The 16,511-nt window shown below is 49.3% G+C and overlaps 1 protein-coding gene across 3 annotated transcripts in view; it reads left to right on the forward strand.

Moving 5' to 3' along the window:
- The window catches only part of AACS (acetoacetyl-CoA synthetase), an 80,447-nt gene that overhangs the window by 32,969 nt on the left and 30,967 nt on the right, over positions 1-16,511 (forward strand). For all 3 annotated transcript variants that reach the window (XM_025402126.1, XM_025402128.1, XM_025402127.1), the window contains exons 6-8: positions 7,238-7,352; positions 7,561-7,642; positions 11,359-11,506. In XM_025402126.1, the coding sequence (XP_025257911.1) occupies positions 7,238-7,352; positions 7,561-7,642; positions 11,359-11,506 (345 nt within the window). The remainder of the gene's footprint in view (positions 1-7,237; positions 7,353-7,560; positions 7,643-11,358; positions 11,507-16,511) is intronic.

A 16,511-nucleotide genomic window follows, 5' to 3' on the forward strand; every position in this document is an offset into this window, starting at 1 on the left:
CATGAAACCAAGGGTTCTCAGTCTATCTTAGAATCTTGGGCACAGAGAGGGCACCAGTGTAGACATGCCATTCGTGGATTGTGTGCTCGCTACAGCAAAGGTCTGGACAGGCCCCGTGCCTGTGGGTGAGGGAGCTTGGGTGTCAGGGGTGTTGGGACTCACTTTGCATAAGGGGTGACGGGCTGGAGGGAGCCAGGTGCAGGGATGCCTTGTCCAGGGCCATGTGGCCAGGAAAGGGAGGAGTAAGGACCATGGACTTAGAGTAGGTTGCATGTGTTACCTTGATATTTGCATAGAGCTAGCCTCAGAAGTAAACAGAGGGACACCCAAGTCCCAGCAGGACATGAAAGTCTGAGAAATCGCTGTGCATGCACTTAGGTAAGAGGGTGTGGTATCTTTCCAGGAAGGGCAGGCACTTGCTCTCAGGGGATGCATCTGGGTACTGAGAATGGGGAAGAGGGGCTCACCTGGCTGGGGGTGAGCTTCTGTTTGGATGCCTTGTTCCAGTGCCAGTGCCCAGGTGCTGGTCTAGGGAGTGGAGGCTTCTCTCCCAGATGCTTCTGTCCCGGTCTCCTGCCCATCAGAGGTGGCTGGGGAGGAGGAAGGGGTAGCATTCTCAGTCCAGGAGGGCTGAGTGTCAGGAAGGGCCATTTCTGGACATTATCACTTGCCTTCTGGTGGTTTTGGGCAGGGTGTATGTTAGCATCAGGCCCAAGGAGGGCCAGCCCTGTGGCCTGTGGAGTAAATGCTGGTGGGACCGGGGTGCCACCTGCCTGCAGACTCGCCCGGATGCTGCTGGGCTGCTGGTGGGCACCATTTTGGGGCTTTCTGCACCACCTCTGTGTAGCAGTTTAGAGTAGAAGAAGAAGAAGTAGGAAATAGCCTTTGTCCACCAAGAGTGTCACCGAGGATGGGGTACTGGGGGTACCCTTGAAATGAAGGAGGGAGGAGGTGGATGATGACCGAAGGCCTGATGTCCTGAGGCCAGGGGCCAAGTCCCTGTTAATTGCATGTCCTATGAACTTTTTTTTTTTTTTTTTTTTTTTTTTTTGAGACGGAGTCTCACTGTGTCTCCCAGGCTGGAGTGCAGTGGCGTGATCTCGGCTCACTGCAAGCTCCGCCTCCCGGGTTCACGCCATTCTCCCGCCTCAGCCTCCCAAGTAGCTGAGACTACAGGCGCCCGCCACCACGCCCGGCTAGTTTTTTGTATTTTTAGTAGAGACGGGGTTTCACCATGTTAGCCAGGATAGTCTCGATCTCCTGACCTCGTGATCCACCCGCCTCGGCCTCCCAAAGTGCTGGGATTACAGGCTTGAGCCACCGCGCCCGGCCCCTATGAACTTTTTTTAAACTGACGCTGAAGTTGGCCAATGTTTCACTTAAAAACAAAACAAAACAGGCTGGGCGCAGTGGCTCACGCCTGTAAACCCAGCACTTTGGGAGGCCGAGGCGGGCAGATCACAAGGTCAGGAGATAGAGACCACGGTGAAACCCCGTCTCTATTAAAAATACAAAAAAATTAGCCGGGCGCGGTGGCAGGCGCCTGTAGTCCCAGCTACTCAGGAGGCTGAGGCAGGAGAATGGCGTGAACCCGGGAGGCGGAGCTTGCAGTGAGCCGAGATTGCGCTACTGCACTCCAGCCTGGGGCACAGAGCGAGACTCTGTCTCAAAAAAACAAAACAAAACAAAACAAAACTAAAAAAGGTACATTGGGGCGGCTCCAAGGGCGTCTCTGTAATAATGTCACATTCATTCCCTTGCCACCCACCTGCCTGCCTTGAACTTTGCTGAGGGGCAGAGGAAGTGGCGAGAGTAGAGAGAGAGGCTTGACTCGGTCTGTGCCTCCTCCTGTGCCTTCTGCAGTGGCCAACGTGTTCGGCTGGAGGAAGACCCCTCGTTCTTGTCATGACCGTGCATCCTGAGAGCACTTGCAGCCTTCCTTCCTCCTGTCCAGTTGGTACTGGCGGGGGCTGCCAGAAGTTCTCAAGACTCAGGGAGCCCCAGATGAGCTCACAAGTCCCCAGGGGGAGCCCCATCTCAGTAATTCCCGCCAAGCCAGGAGCCCGAGCTGTGCCCCACATCCTTTCACTCCCTTCCCTACCATTGGCTGTTCTTGCCGCCTCTCCACTGTCCTCCTTCATACGTTTGATTGAGCGGTTCCTCGGTTCCTCCGTGACCCCGGCTAGGCACTGCCGTCGCTCACGCCTGCCGTCGCAGTAGCTTCAGACCAGTCTCGTTTCTGCTTCTCTCCACTATACACCTTTTTTATCTTCCTTTTCTTTCTTTTTTAACTTTATTTTTTTTATTTTTTTTATTTTATTTTATTTTTTTTTTGAGACGGAGTCTCGCTCTGCCGCCCAGGCTGGAGTGCAGTGGCCGGATCTCAGCTCACTGCAAGCTCCGCCTCCCGGGTTCGCGCCATTCTCCTGCCTCAGCCTCCCGAGTAGCTGGGACTACAGGCGCCCGCCACTGCGCCCAGCTAGTTTTTTGTATTTTTTAGTAGAGACGGGGTTTCACCGTGTTAGCCAGGATGGTCTCGATCTCCTGACCTCGTGATCCGCCCGTCTCGGCCTCCCAAAGTGCTGGGATTACAGGCTTGAGCCACCGCGCCCGGCCTCTTTTTTAACTTTAATCACCTTTCTACTATCCAGTATACACCCTTCAACAGGTGGCTCTGAACCAGTGTTTGCTTCTGTCTCTCTCCCAGATTAAATATTCTTTAGAGGGCCGGGCCCGGTAGCTCACACCTGTAATCCCAGCACTTTGGGAGGCTGAGCCTGATAGGATCACTTGAGTTCAGGAGTTTGAGACCAGCCTGGGCAACATGGCGAGACTCCATCTCTACAAAAAACAAATAAATTAGCTGGGTGTGGTGACGCACAGCCTGATCCTGAGCCTGGGAGGTGGAGTCTGAGTGAGCTGTGATCTGTCTACTGTACTCTAGCCAGGGTGACAGTCTCCAAAAAAAAAAAAAAAATCCTTCAGTGACTTTCTCATGTTCTTTTGTTCTGTTTTTCTCATTACCTTTTTTTTTTTTTTTTTTCCCTGAGACAGAGTCTCACTCTGTCACCGAGGCTGGAGTGCAGTGGCACGCTCTCAGCTCACTGCAACCTCTGCCTCCCAGGTTCAAGTCATTCTCCTGCCTCTGCCTTCCAAGTAGCTGAGACTACAGGCATGCGCCACCACACCTGGCCAATTTTTGTATTTTTAGTAGAGATGGGGTTTCACTATGTTGGCCAGGCTGGTTTTGAACTCCTGATCCTCAAGTGGATTCACCCGCCTTGGCTTTCCACGGCGCCTGGCCCTCATTACCTTTTCAAACTGTATTGCTGGGGTTTAACATAACTATTTATTTTGCTGGATTGAGTTAAATGTGGCCATCTTGCCTAACTTTGATTTGTTCTAGTGATTCTTCTGGAGATTTTCACAGATTTTGTGTGCAACTGTTCCCGTTGTGTGCAGGGGGCAAACTATTTCTAGTTCTCACCCCGGGACGTAGGTGGGGTTGTTTGGCACAGGTACAGGTGGGCTAGGGGTGGGTGTCTTGCGTGTTCTTTTCTCACTGGACATCTCATCTTTTACCAAGTGCGATATGTGCCATCAGGTGTCTGCCAGATACCTATTGTCAGTGAGGAAGTTTCCTTCAGTTTCCAGCTGATTAAAGCATGGGTGGAAAGCACGTTGCCTTTTATCGGAAGCTTCCAAGATAATTCTGCAATTTCCCCCTGCGTTAGCCTCTTGCTGTAGTCGATACCATTGGTCTGTAATCTCTCCCTCTTTTGTGTGTTTCCTGTCTTTCTCTGCCTTCTGTAATGGCTTACACAGAAGGGATGCTGTAGCTTACAGAGCGGTGGTGCTCGCCTGCAGAGCTGCCCACCCTGGTGTCCCTGGAGGAGGTAGATCTTTGTCACTTCAGCTGTCGTGCTGCTTTTTGAATAAATTTTGGTAATTTATATTTTCTTGAGAAGTCATCCATTCTATCTGGGTTTCAAAATCTATTAAACATTGTTTTCTGGCTCATGAATCTTTTCTGTAGTCAAGTGTGACTTCTAATTTTGAGAGGCCACATGCTTCAGTTTATTCATCTGCAATATGAGGGTGATAAGGGCACCCGTGTCCAAGGTTAGTCGGAGCAGTAAATGAGCAAGTATCGGTCCAGCGCTTAGGGCAGCACCTGACACACAGTAAGTGTTCTGCAAGCGGTAACTGGAAATGTTAGGTTTCCTTCTTTTTTTTTTTTGTTTGAGATGGAGTCCTGCTCTGTCACCTAAGCCAGAGTGCAGTTAGTGGTGTGATCTCAGTTCACTGCAACCTCTGCCTCCCAGGCTCAAGCAATTCTCCTGCCTCAGCCTCCCGAGTAGCTGGGATTATAGGCATGGGCCACCGTGTCCGGCTAATTTTTGTATTTTTAGTAGAGACAGAGTTTCTCAGTTTTGGTTAGGCTGGTCTCAAACTCCTGACCTCAAGTGATCTGCCTGCCTTGGCCTCCCAAAGTGCTGGGATTACAGGCAGGAGCCACTGTGCCCCGCCAAAATACTAGGTTTTTTCTTGATCATGTATTTCAAGAAGCTTACTTTTATTTTGTTTTGAGACAGGGTCTTTCTCTGTTGCCCAGGCTGGAGTACAGTGGTGTGAACATAGTTCACTGCAGCCTCGAACTCCTGGGCTCAAGCAGTCCTCCCACCTCAGCCTCCCACGTAGCTGGGATTACAGGTGCCCTGCTAATTTAATAAAAAAAAATTTTTGTGGCTGTCTAAGCTCGTCTCCCAAAGTGTTGGGATTACAGGCGCGAGCCACCGTGCCTACTAAGAGGCTTATGTTATTGGTTGTTTTGGAAAAATGATTTTTGATTTTGCTGATCGAGTCCATCATTAGTTTTTCCTATGGTTTTAATTTCTTCTCTCCTTTTCTTTCCCTGGCTACCTAATTTTGAGTGTAGTTTACTGAAAACATTGGAAATGGAAAACAATAACATTTGCAATTGTTTTCCTGTTGTGTTTCTGATAGATCGTATGTTCTGGGGAGTGGGAACCATGTCTGTCTGGTTCCCTGGCGCGGTGCCTGGCACCTAGCACATGGAATAAATAAATGCTTTCTACTCCCTACTCTTCTCTGTTAATTCAGCTTCTAGTTTGGGAAACTGGACAGTGTTGAATAAACTCTCAATCCTAGAACTCTTTGCCCAGAGATTCTCAAATCTTATCCCACCTCAGGATCATCTGGACGGCTGGTGAGAAGAGATTGCTGGGCCCCCTGCAGAGTTTCCAGTTCATTAGGTCTGGGGCTCCAGGTGAGGCTGACGCTGGCTGCCCTGGGGACCACACTTTCAGCTGTCCAGCCTCCCTCCCTCAACACTCTGCCCCTTAGACTCCCGCAGAGTCAGCGCTTCTGCTTCCCTGCTTCCCTGCTAAGAGTCATGGGGCAGCTCTGAAAACAAATGCCCGCCGCTCCTGACCCGTTAATTAGTTATCCTAATGAGCATAATTAACTTAATAGTCCCACCGTAGGTGGTGCTACCAGGCAGCCAGGGTGGATAGCCCTGGCCTGTGAAGTCCTTACTCAGAGGTTCTGGGGCCACTGTGTGTGCCCTGGGGGGCAGCCCCAGGTGTTGGTCTTGAACCGCTTGTATCAGGCTCATGTGTGAGGGAATAGCAGCCATCTGGGCGATGCCTACCCATGTTTGTGGATGGCAGTCTGTTAACACAGTGTAACCTGGAGGATGGCTAGGAGGGAAGTGAATAGAAGCCTTGTCTGAGAGTGCTTTAATCTGTTACTAACTAATAATCTGGACTAACACTCAGGGAGTATCAGTGAATGTTATGAGTTCCAGGAACAAGCCCATGCCTGCATGGGAGGAATCCCGTCTTTCAGGAAAGCAGTGCCGTTGGCTGGACTGCAGACTCCACGTGCAGTACAGACCGGAGACATGGGTGTGGCGATCCTGCCTTTGAAGATGGGGCTCGTTAACTAGCGTGTGCACATGTAGGCTTATGCCATTGGTTGGCATAAATGCACTGCTTGGAGGATTCAGGTTCCTCTTTAATTGAAGATTCCGAGAACAAAAATATGGGACCACTTTGCTTTGCTGTTGTTGCCTGTTTGGAAGATGAATCTTCTTTTGTATACACTAGTGGAGCTGTGCTAACAGGCTCTTTCTGTGAAGTGGGGAATCTTTTTGGTAGTGCAATACACACTCTATACTCTTCCTATTTCAGTATATGTCTGTAAATACTTCTGGTATTTCTTGATATTGATACCTTCCTTGGCATGGTGGTTGTTCTCAGATATAAGATGTGCTTTGATCAACTTTTTTTTTGAGATGGAGTCTCGCTTTGTTGCCCAGGGTGGAGTGCAGTGGCACTATCTCAGTTCACTGCAAACTCTGCCTCCCCGGGTTCAAGCGATTCTCCTGCCTTAGCCTCCTGAGTAGCTGGGACTACAGGCGTGCACCACCATGCCTGGGTAATTTTTGTATTTTTAGTAGAGATGGGGTTTCACCATGTTGGTCAGGCTGGTCTCAAACTCCTGACCTCATGATCCGCCCGCCTTGGCCTCCCAAAGTGCTGGGATTACAGGCGTGAGCCACCGTGCCTGCCTTTTTTTTTTTTTTTTTTTTTTTTTGAAGACCAGAGTCTCACTCTGTTCCCAGGCTGGAGTGCAATGGCACAATCTCGGCTCACTGCAACCTCTGTCTCCTAGGTTCAAGCGATTCTCCTGCCTTAGCCTCCCAAGTGGCTGGGGCCACAGGCGTGTGCCACCATGCCTGGCTAAGTTTTGTATTTTTAGTAGAGATGGGGTTTCACCACAGTGGCCAGGCTGGTCTTGAACTCCTGACCTCAAGTGATCCACCTGCCTCGGCCTCTCAAAGTGCTTGGATTACAGGTGTGAGCCAGCGCGCCCGGCCACATCTACTTTCTTTATTGGCTGCGGGTGCTGCGGACACAGGGACCTGGCCATGCAACCTGATGATGTTGCCCTTTCTGTCCTGTGAAATGCAGCGGTCCTATTGGCTACTGAAGGTTTTTGCCATTTTGTTGTTTTAGAGACAGGATCTCACTCTGTGCCCAGGCTGGAATGCAGTGGTGCAAGCGTAGCTCACTCCAACCTTGAACTCCTGGGCTCAAGCAATCCTCCCACCTCAGCCTCCAGAGTAGCTGGGACTACAGGCACCCACCACCATGCCTGCTGGGTTTTGCCTTTTGGATGATCAATGATGACTTTCTCCTCCTGCTTTCAGGGTGTGCTGGACCGGTTTTCTCAAATTCAGCCGAAGCTCATCTTCTCTGTGGAGGCCGTTGTCTATAACGGCAAAGAGCACAACCACATGGAAAAGCTGCAGCAGGTGGTTAAAGGTGTGTGGCCCTTCCAGCTCCCAGCCGCCATGGCCGGGTGTGTGTGCCGGTACATCAGAGTCTGCCAGGAGTCAGCCTGGGTAGTCTCTGCCCCAGATGGTGTTATATTCTCTGCCCCAGATGGTGTTATATTTTGTGGGGGGGAAAAAAGCAGCAGCCAAGCATCTTTGTCCTGTAACCTTGTGTTTTCTCCTCCCGCTCCTTCCAGGCCTACCAGACTTGAAGAAAGTGGTAGTGATTCCTTACGTGTCCTCCAGAGAGAAGATAGACCTTTCAAAGATTCCCAACAGGTAATGTACCGCATTCTGACCCACAGGTCCGTGTGGAACCCACTGGAGCTCCCGCGGGGAAGTAGGCCCCTGGATCTCCCACTGGGGGTCACTCAGGATTTTAGAAGTGGAGGAAGTTTTAGTTAAAAGCGTCATTTTGTAGATGAGGCACCTGAGGCCGGCCCCAGAGGAAATCCCCCAAGGCCACACAGTAAATGAGTGGCGGAAGAGAGAGGTCCCAGGAACCCTCACTCTTCCGATCTGGTGTCCCTTGTGTAGGGGGCTCTGATGGGGCCAAGCCCACCTTCCCAGATTGGCCACAGAAGTTCTGCATTGGAAATCATGTGTACATGTATGTGCACATGTGGGTGCATGCAATGCACACGACACAGACACATGCATATCTACATGTGTACACATGTATATGCATTTACACATGTACATATGCGTACAGGTGCACAGGCATGTGTACATGTGTATGTATGGCTATGCATACATGAACACTGATATAGGTATTTTTCACCCTTTAGGACACACATGTGTTCCCCATTGCTGATCACATCTTTCTTCCTTGGCTTTCTGACATTTATAAAAGAATAAACCACATGTTTTGTGTACCAAATAGAATTGTAAGAATCTTAATTTTGAATAGAGATTAAGGAAATGGATTATGGTTTAGTCAAAGTTGAATTTGTCCCAAAGTTCTTAGAGTTACCTCCCTTTATTTTTTCTTGAAACAGTTGAGGGGAGAGGGTTCTGAGCTCAGGCATTTACCCCCACGGGGTAAGCTTTCCCTTGAACCTCGGGTCTGGGCCACTGGAGGGCACCTCGTACGTGGCTCCTCGAGGCCTGGTGAGGAGGGGCTGCGTAGACATGGCAGGGTGGCTTCATGCCCGCCACGGGGACCAGAGGTGGAAGAGAGGAGGAGATGGCGGAGGCCTTTTTGTTCCAGCAAGTGGTAGTTGGTGCGTGGCTTATTACCATCTGTCAGGGTGTTCCCAGGGGCACCAGGAGGTACAAAGCATGTGTCCTGTCCTCCAGGAGTTGCAGTCTAGGTGGAGAGGTGAGACCCACCTGCAGGAAGGATGAGCTGTGACCACTGGGAGTGGGAGGGACAAGATGTGCCCAGGAGTTGACAGCAGGGCCTGGTTGTTTTCTCTGTAGGATCTGGGGAGGTGGCATCTGGGGGTGGCTTTGAGGTATGAGCAGGGTCTAGGGACAGCTGTGTGTGCAGGGCACATTCCGGAGCCTGAAGGCTGCTGCAGGCAAAGTGGTGGTTGGTGAGGGCCATGGTCTTCAGATCCGACTTGTCAGGCTCAGCTCTCAGCTGTGTGACCCTGTGCAAGGAATCTCTCTGAGACTTGTGTCTCCATCTGTAAAATGGAGATGAGATGGTACCTGTTTTAAGTCGTTCTTGCCTTGCTATAAAGAAATACCTGAGACTGGGTAATTTATAACAAAAGAGGTTTAATTGGCTCACGGTTCTGCAGGCTGTGCGAGAGGCATAGTGCCGGCATCTGCTTCTGGGGAGGCCATATGGAGCTTGTGATCATGGCGGAAGGGAAGTGGAGCGGGCACTTTACATGGGAAAGCAGGAGTGGAGGGGGGCGGGGGGCGGGGTGCCACACACTTTTCAATGACCAGGTCTCGTGTGAACTCACAGTGAGAACCCACTCATCACCAAGTAGATAGTCCATGCCATTCACGAGGAATCCACCCTCATGATGCAGACGCCTCCCACCAGGCCTCACCTGCAGATTGGGGATTACATGTCAACATGAGATGAGGGTGGGGACAAACATCCACACTCTGTCAGCACCATCCTCTCAGGCTGGCTGGGAGGATTAAATAAGCCGCTGCTCTGCAAAGCGTGCACAGTCAGCTCTGAGTGATCCTGCCTGTCATTGTGCGGCTGCGGTGGGCTCTGTCCCCTGAAGCACCTGAGTCAGGATGGGCGGATCCTTCACAGGCAGGCCCAGGTGCCTATCCCTGTGGACTGTGGGACCCTGCCGACCTTAATAAATTACAGTCAGGTGCCAGAGCCCAGCTTTATTTCATGCAACCTCGGATTTAGCGCCCCAGCTGTATGGATGGAGGCCATGATGCACGGAGGCTAGGAGGAAAACCAGACAGGGTTTACCAGCCCCCTGGTTGGCCCGGCTTTTATTTTTTTCTGAATAATATTCATCAGCAGTTGATATAAAATGAGGGCATCCGGCAGAATCGTGTTAGCCACTTCATTTAGTCCGATACAATGCACAAGCCCCCTATTGACACCCCAAGGGCTGGACTCCCACTGCAGTCTGTCCTTTGATTGTGGATGCCACAGATAAAGCAGAATAGGGTACGTGTCCGTCTGTGGAGAACTGACGGGGGTCGGGGGAGCCACCCTGTGGGCTTTTCATTCTTAGAAGAGCTTTAACAAAGGTAATCGTTGTGTGCTGTGATTTATGGGCCATTTGAAAGAAAAGGCTTTTCTCCATGGGAAGTGTCTGATTAGTTTGGGCGCTTTATAATGGGATTCTTACAGGAGGTAGAGGTGGGATGGAGTTTTCATTGGCCGTAAAGTTCCTCAGTGAATAGTTTTCCTGACACGCTGGAGCAGACGGCTTTGTTTGTTTCTTGCTTAGAGCTGAATTACTTTGGATGCCCTTTTTAAACCACCGTGTCTTCCCCAGGAGAAACCTTTATCTTTTAAGGGTGCACAGCAAAATTCTTCATTTTAGGATGTATGGCATTTGTATTTCAGAGTAACTATCCCTAGCAAATGGTTGCGGGCTGCGTTTAACTGATTCCCACCTCCTTCCCTGAAAGACAGTTCCATTTGTCATTTGAGTATAGGGCCAGTGTGTTCAGATGGGTGGTGCTGCTCATCTCAAAATAGAAAACCACCTTTTCCCAAGATGGCTTGTGGCTTCTGCAGCTGTTTCTAGTGCAGAAAACAAATCTCCTGTTTGTGTTGCCCCTTTGATGGTTCTTGGCCACCTACAGCAATGCTGCATGTCAGCTTTGGGGGTAAGCCCAGGCACACTTCCTGGGTGACAGTCAATAGCTAGGATGAATTTTATTTGTTCTTGGACAGATATTTGTATCTTGCTATTGTAAACCTCAGGATCTAGTAAGTTAGTGATAACACATGGTATTTGCTGAGCGGTTCTCTGTCATAGAGCTGTGGTTTAGGAAATTGGCGCCACATCTGTAGGAAGGGCTCATTAATCTAGCATCTCCTCCTCTCCCGTCTCCCCACGGGGGAAGCATCTTAATTCAGACCCACTTGGTAAGTGCTTCCTTTTGGTCGATCATTGGAAACAAAGCATTTGCCAATCAGGTGATGAACAGCAAACAAAGGACATGAGCTCAGAAGACTTCAAGGCCATTTCCAAAGCCTCCTTCAGCAGTGTTGGTACACACATGGCTTGTTCATTGTAAGTGATCCTTCTCCATGGTGGTTATGAAAACAAAAGATTCTCTAAAAGACAGCCCTTGGCCCTGTCAGCAGTGCTGATTAAGCAACTTGAAACCTTTACTCGATCAATGAGTTTTCCTTCAATTAGCTTGAATCTCTGAGATCTGACTTCCTCTGCTGGTCCCAGAAAGTTTCCAAATCAGGCCACCATCCCCCTGGAATCCTGGCTTTTCTGGGGTAGAAACAGAGGGCAGTGCATGGGTGGAATCAGCGGGTCCGGTCCAGCATTCTGGGACGTTCATGGTGTGTTTCCCTGCTTTTCGGCCCACAGTGTGTTTCTGGACGACTTTCTTGCCACCGGCACCAGCGAGCAGGCCCCGCAGCTGGAGTTCGAGCAGCTGCCCTTCAGCCACCCACTGTTCATCATGTTTTCATCGGGCACCACGGGCGCACCCAAATGCATGGTGCATTCCGCTGGGGTAGGTCTCTGGGGAAAGCTCTGCAGGGGCCTCCTGTTGTCTGTTTGCTCCAACAGGGCCTCCCAGCTGATGATGGCAGCGTTGGGGTTGTCAGACTGCACCCCATTCCCGGAGAGTCCAACATGCAGCTTCTCTCCAAGTGGGGTGCTGCGCGGAGATCCGGCACTGGGCCCAGGGCAGTGGAGAGCTGCCACTTCAGGGACTGGGATGGCACCTACCACCATGGTGACAGGCTTGGAGGTCACTGTACAGTGCAGTGTGCCTTGGGGGCGGGGGGTGCGCTGGCTGAACCAGCTACATTCACCCTGCAGGTCCAGACCAGCTGGAGGATTGTGAACTCAGTAGGTGGGCCCTGCCACCTATTTTAAAAAGAACGAATCAGAATAGACAAGAATAGATAATATTAGCACAGTGCCAGGTGCAGTGGCTCACGCCCATAACCCCAGCACTTTGGGAACCTGAGGCGGGCAGATTGCTTTGAGCCCAGGAGTTTGAGACCATCCTGGCCAATATGGCAAAACCCCATTTCTACTAAAAAATACAAAAATTGGCTGGACATGGTGACACATGCCTGTAGTCTGAGCTACTCGAGAGGCCGAAGTGGGACAATTGCCTGAACCCAGGAGGCAGAGGTTGCAATGAGCTGAGATCGTGCCACTGCACTCCAGCTGGCAACAGAGCCAGACCCTGTCTCAAAAAATAAAAGTAAAATAAAATGTTAGCACAGAATAGGCTCATAAGAGGTATGGGTGTTGTTTTGTGAAGCTGTCATTATGTGGAGTGGATGTGTGCACGTGCCGGGGGCCTTGTAAAACTTACATCTGACCGTGGGTTGTGGTAAAATATTTGAAAGCCACTGGTTAGGTTATTAGAAGGCTAGGTTACTAGGTTATTAGGTTATTATTAGAGTCTAATTAACTGAGAAAGAGCCTACCTGTGCTGTGAGTCTGTTAGGGCTGCCATAACAAAATACCACAGGCTGTGTGGCTTCAACACCAAGGTGCCACCCGGTTGTTCTTGTCTGAGGCCTCGCGCCTTGGCTTGTGTCCTCATGTGGTCTTTCACATGACACCCTTGGTATCTCCCTGTATGTGTCCAAGCTTCTTCTCCTGAGGACCCCAGTCAGATTGGATCTGGGCCTGCTCTGACAGCCTCATTTAAATTCCGTCACCTTTTAAAGGCCCATTTAGTCACATTCTGAGATACTGGGGATTAGAGCTTCAATATATGAATTTTGGGGGTACATAGTTCAGCCCATGACACATGCTTTTAATATTTCTTATTTCGCCAAAAGTCTAACTTTATTAAAGCACCTGAAATAATATGTTAATACTATGCAGTAGAATTTATATGTATAGGTTAGTGACTTTTAACCTTTTATTTATTTGTTTATTTACTTTTTTGAGATGGAGTCTTGATCTGTCACCCAGCTGGAGTGCAGTGGTGCGACCTTGGCTCACTGCAACCTTTGCCTCCTGGGCTTAAGCAACCCTCCCCACCCAGCCTCCCACGCATCTGGGACCATAGGCATGTACCACTATGCCCTACTTGTTTTTTTTTTTTTTTTGTAGAGATCGGGTTTTGCCATGTTACCCGGGCTGGTCTCAAACCCCTGGGCTCATGTAATCCACTTGCTTTGGCCTCCGAAAGTGCTGGGATTACAGATGTGAGCCACCAGGCTCAAACAAACCTTTTATTTTTGAAAAAAATAAAATACCTAGAGAACCTATAGAAAAGTGGCAAGAATAGTAAGCTCCATGGCACCCTTCAGCTGGATTCTTCCATTGTTAACATTCTGTTTTTAACATTTTCAATGTCATTTTTTTTTTTTGAGACAGTTTCTCACTTTGTTGCCCAGACTGGAATGCAGTGGTGTGATCATGGCTCACTGCAACCTCTACCTCCTGGGCCCAAGCAATCTCTCACCTCAGTCTTCCAAGTACGTAGGACTACAGGCACATGCTACTTTTTCATTTTTGTGGAGATAGGGTCTTGCTATGTTCCCCAGGCTGGTCATGAACTCTTGGGCTCAAGTGATCCTCTTGCCTTGTCCTCTTGAGTGCTGGAATTATAGGCATGAGCCACTGTGCCTGATGTCAACATCAATTTTTAACATGTCCTAACAGCTTCTTTTGCCTTCTTTCTCTCTCTCAGCATATATACACATGTTGTTAGTTTGCTTTTTGCTGAACTCGTTGGAGTACGTCGGAGCCGTAATGATCTTTCACTCTTTAATATTTCAGCACGTATCTCCCAAGAACAAAAACGTTCTCTTACAGAAGTGTAACATGCTCATCAAATTCAGGAAGGTTGACGTTGGTGCAGTGCTGTCCCCTAATCTACGGTCCACACTCAGGTCGCCAGTTTCCCAGTAGTGTGCTAGCAGCTCAGGTGGTGGCATGTCAGTCGTCAGGTCTCCTGCACGTCCTTGGGTCTGGAACAGTTCCTCGGGCTTCTTCGTCTTTCGTGACACTGACATTTTCGAAGAACCCAGGCTCCTGGTTTGGCAGAATGGCTCTCTTTGGGTCTGACTGGTGTCTCCTCGTGGTTAGGTCCAGGTTATGCAGCTTTGGTGGGAACACCCTGGAAATGGGTATTGTTTTCTTCTCCGTGCATCTATGGGGGGTGGGGGGACACAACGTCAGTGTATTTCATTTTTGTGATTTCACTAGGCCAGTCTTCAGAAATGAAATGCCTGGGTCAATGTGGTGCTTTGCTTTTTTTTTTTTTTTTTTTTTGAGATGGAGTCCCAGCATTGTCACCTGGGCTGGAGTGAAGTGGCACAATCTTGGCTCACTGCAACCTCTGCCCCCGGGTTCAAGTGATTCTCCTACCTCAGTGTCCTGAGTAGCTAGGATTACAGGTGCCCACCACCATGGCTGGCTAAGTTTTTTTTTTTTTGTATTTTTAGTAGAGATAGGGTTTCACTATGTTGGCCAGGCTGGTCTCCAACTCCTGACATTGTGATCCGCCCTCCTCGGCCTCCCAAAGTGCTGGGTTTACAGGTGTGGGCCACCGTGCCCGGTTGAATGTAGTTCTTTTCTAGTAACTGCTATCATGTCTTACTTTCTCTGATCCTCCTCTGCCCCTGGGCTTGATAAGAGAGCTTCTTGTTGAATCCTTACCTTGCACTCAGACTTCTCCTGGGGCAGTCTGTGAGAGTCAGGATGCTCGCTCCATGCTGTGGCTCTCACCCTCAAGCTGCTCTAGCTCTCCTCTGGGCCAGCTCTTCAGCTCTCCCCATAGCTCATTTCCCCATTTCCCTTTCAGTTGGCTCAGCCCACAGGGAGAAGAAAAATCCACCATATCTTGGTCAAACCTTCTGATCACCACTTTTCCCCCCAAACTCAGAAGAAGAGAATTCTCCTAGTGGAGAAACCTTTGCTTGATAAGACAGTGGCATTTGAAAAGGAGATATACAGGTTCCTTTATTCTAGCTCATTTAGCTTTTACAGATGTTCCCTCTACCTAGAAGCAGTTCGAATCCCTTCTGTAAAAAGGAAACATTTATACTGGAATCATTTGAAAGCCCTATTAGGCTTTTTACAGAGTCTTTTCATCAGAATGTGGAAAGGAGTCAATGTGGCTTCATCATCACCTAGATCTGGATTCACTGAAGGTCTTGTTGTAGGCTGTGAAATAGATCCGAAGGTCCAAGAGCCTGTCCACACAGGTTAATTCTCAAGAAACCCGGGAGTGGGAGCAAGGGGCTGATGTTAGTGGTGGGGGGCAAAGGCCTTATTTCTGGCAGTTACACTGGCTCAACCGAGTTGCCTCTTTGTAGGCCGAGAGCTGTCCTGTCACTCAAATAATCTGATTTTATGAAAGCCAGCTGGGGTGTGTTCACAGTATGAGGTGTAGTTGGAATTGCATTTTCCCTCTGAAAGGGCAGCCCTCGTGCACCTGGGCGCAGGTCTGTTAATAAGCCACCGAGATGAGCATTTTTAGAAATCTTGCAGACAAGGGCGGGAGCGGGTGTATGTGGCCAAACGAGACATTTTAGGATAAATGGAAATGTGTAACTGTACTTTTATTTTTAGTGCTCTTTGCATAGTGCATGTCATTTTTTTTAAGAGGGGCATAAAATGTATTAGATATAATATAGCTTGCTCATAAAATGATCATGCCTGATATATTTAGAGTGTGGAAAAATCAGGAAAAACTATATGTACCCCATCTTCACTGGGCTCTTGCATCTCTGGAGAAGTGACTAAGCATCTTGCTCGTTTTCTAGTGTTATCTTGACCAGAAACTTGAAAACAGTGAGGCAACATAGGCCAGAGTCCCAGGGGCTCATAAGTTTCCCGATTTAGTGGGGTGGGGATTATTTTACTGGTTTGTTGGTAAGTCCATGAAGGGTGTCAGAAAGTGGTTCCCCGTTCTCTTCCTTTACATGAAATTACTCTCTGGCGCTGAGACCCAGGAAACCATGCCGTTTATGCTGCCTTACCCTCAGGGAAAGCATTCAGACTTGACCATAAATATTTAAGAATTAAGGGAAAAACGATGGATGTAACTTGTTAAGATTCACACAGAGAAATCATTGGGAGAGGAGGAGGGCCCATTGTTCGTTTTGTGCCGTCTGAGAGAATGAGGCTAATGAACCACTGAACGAATGCGGGCTTGTAGCTCCGCTGTGCTCTCAGCAGACCACGTGGGTGAAGCTGCAGAGTTAAATGCTAATTTCAAGTGAAAAAGAAAATGGGAGAGGGATTTGCCACAGGCTCGTAGAATCAGAGTTCCCTGTCCTTTAAGTGGATTCGTGGAAAGATTTAGTTCGTGGAGACAGTTCCTGAAAAGTTTGTCACCCCCAAATTATTGCCTACCCACTGCCCATGAGAACAGAGTGTCATGGAACTTTCTAAGAAGCTTTTGAGTGCCTGGGGAAGGGAAGGGGAGGCTGTCTCTTGACCCTCACTGGGGATTCTTGTTAAACTCCACCCTGCAGCTCAGCTTCCAGAGCCTGGAGGCAGTCTCGGGGGACTGCAGAAAAGGGCAGTGCATT

The sequence above is a fragment of the Theropithecus gelada genome, chromosome 11 (assembly GCF_003255815.1).
Source record: "Theropithecus gelada isolate Dixy chromosome 11, Tgel_1.0, whole genome shotgun sequence".
Classification (NCBI taxonomy): domain Eukaryota; kingdom Metazoa; phylum Chordata; class Mammalia; order Primates; family Cercopithecidae; genus Theropithecus; species Theropithecus gelada.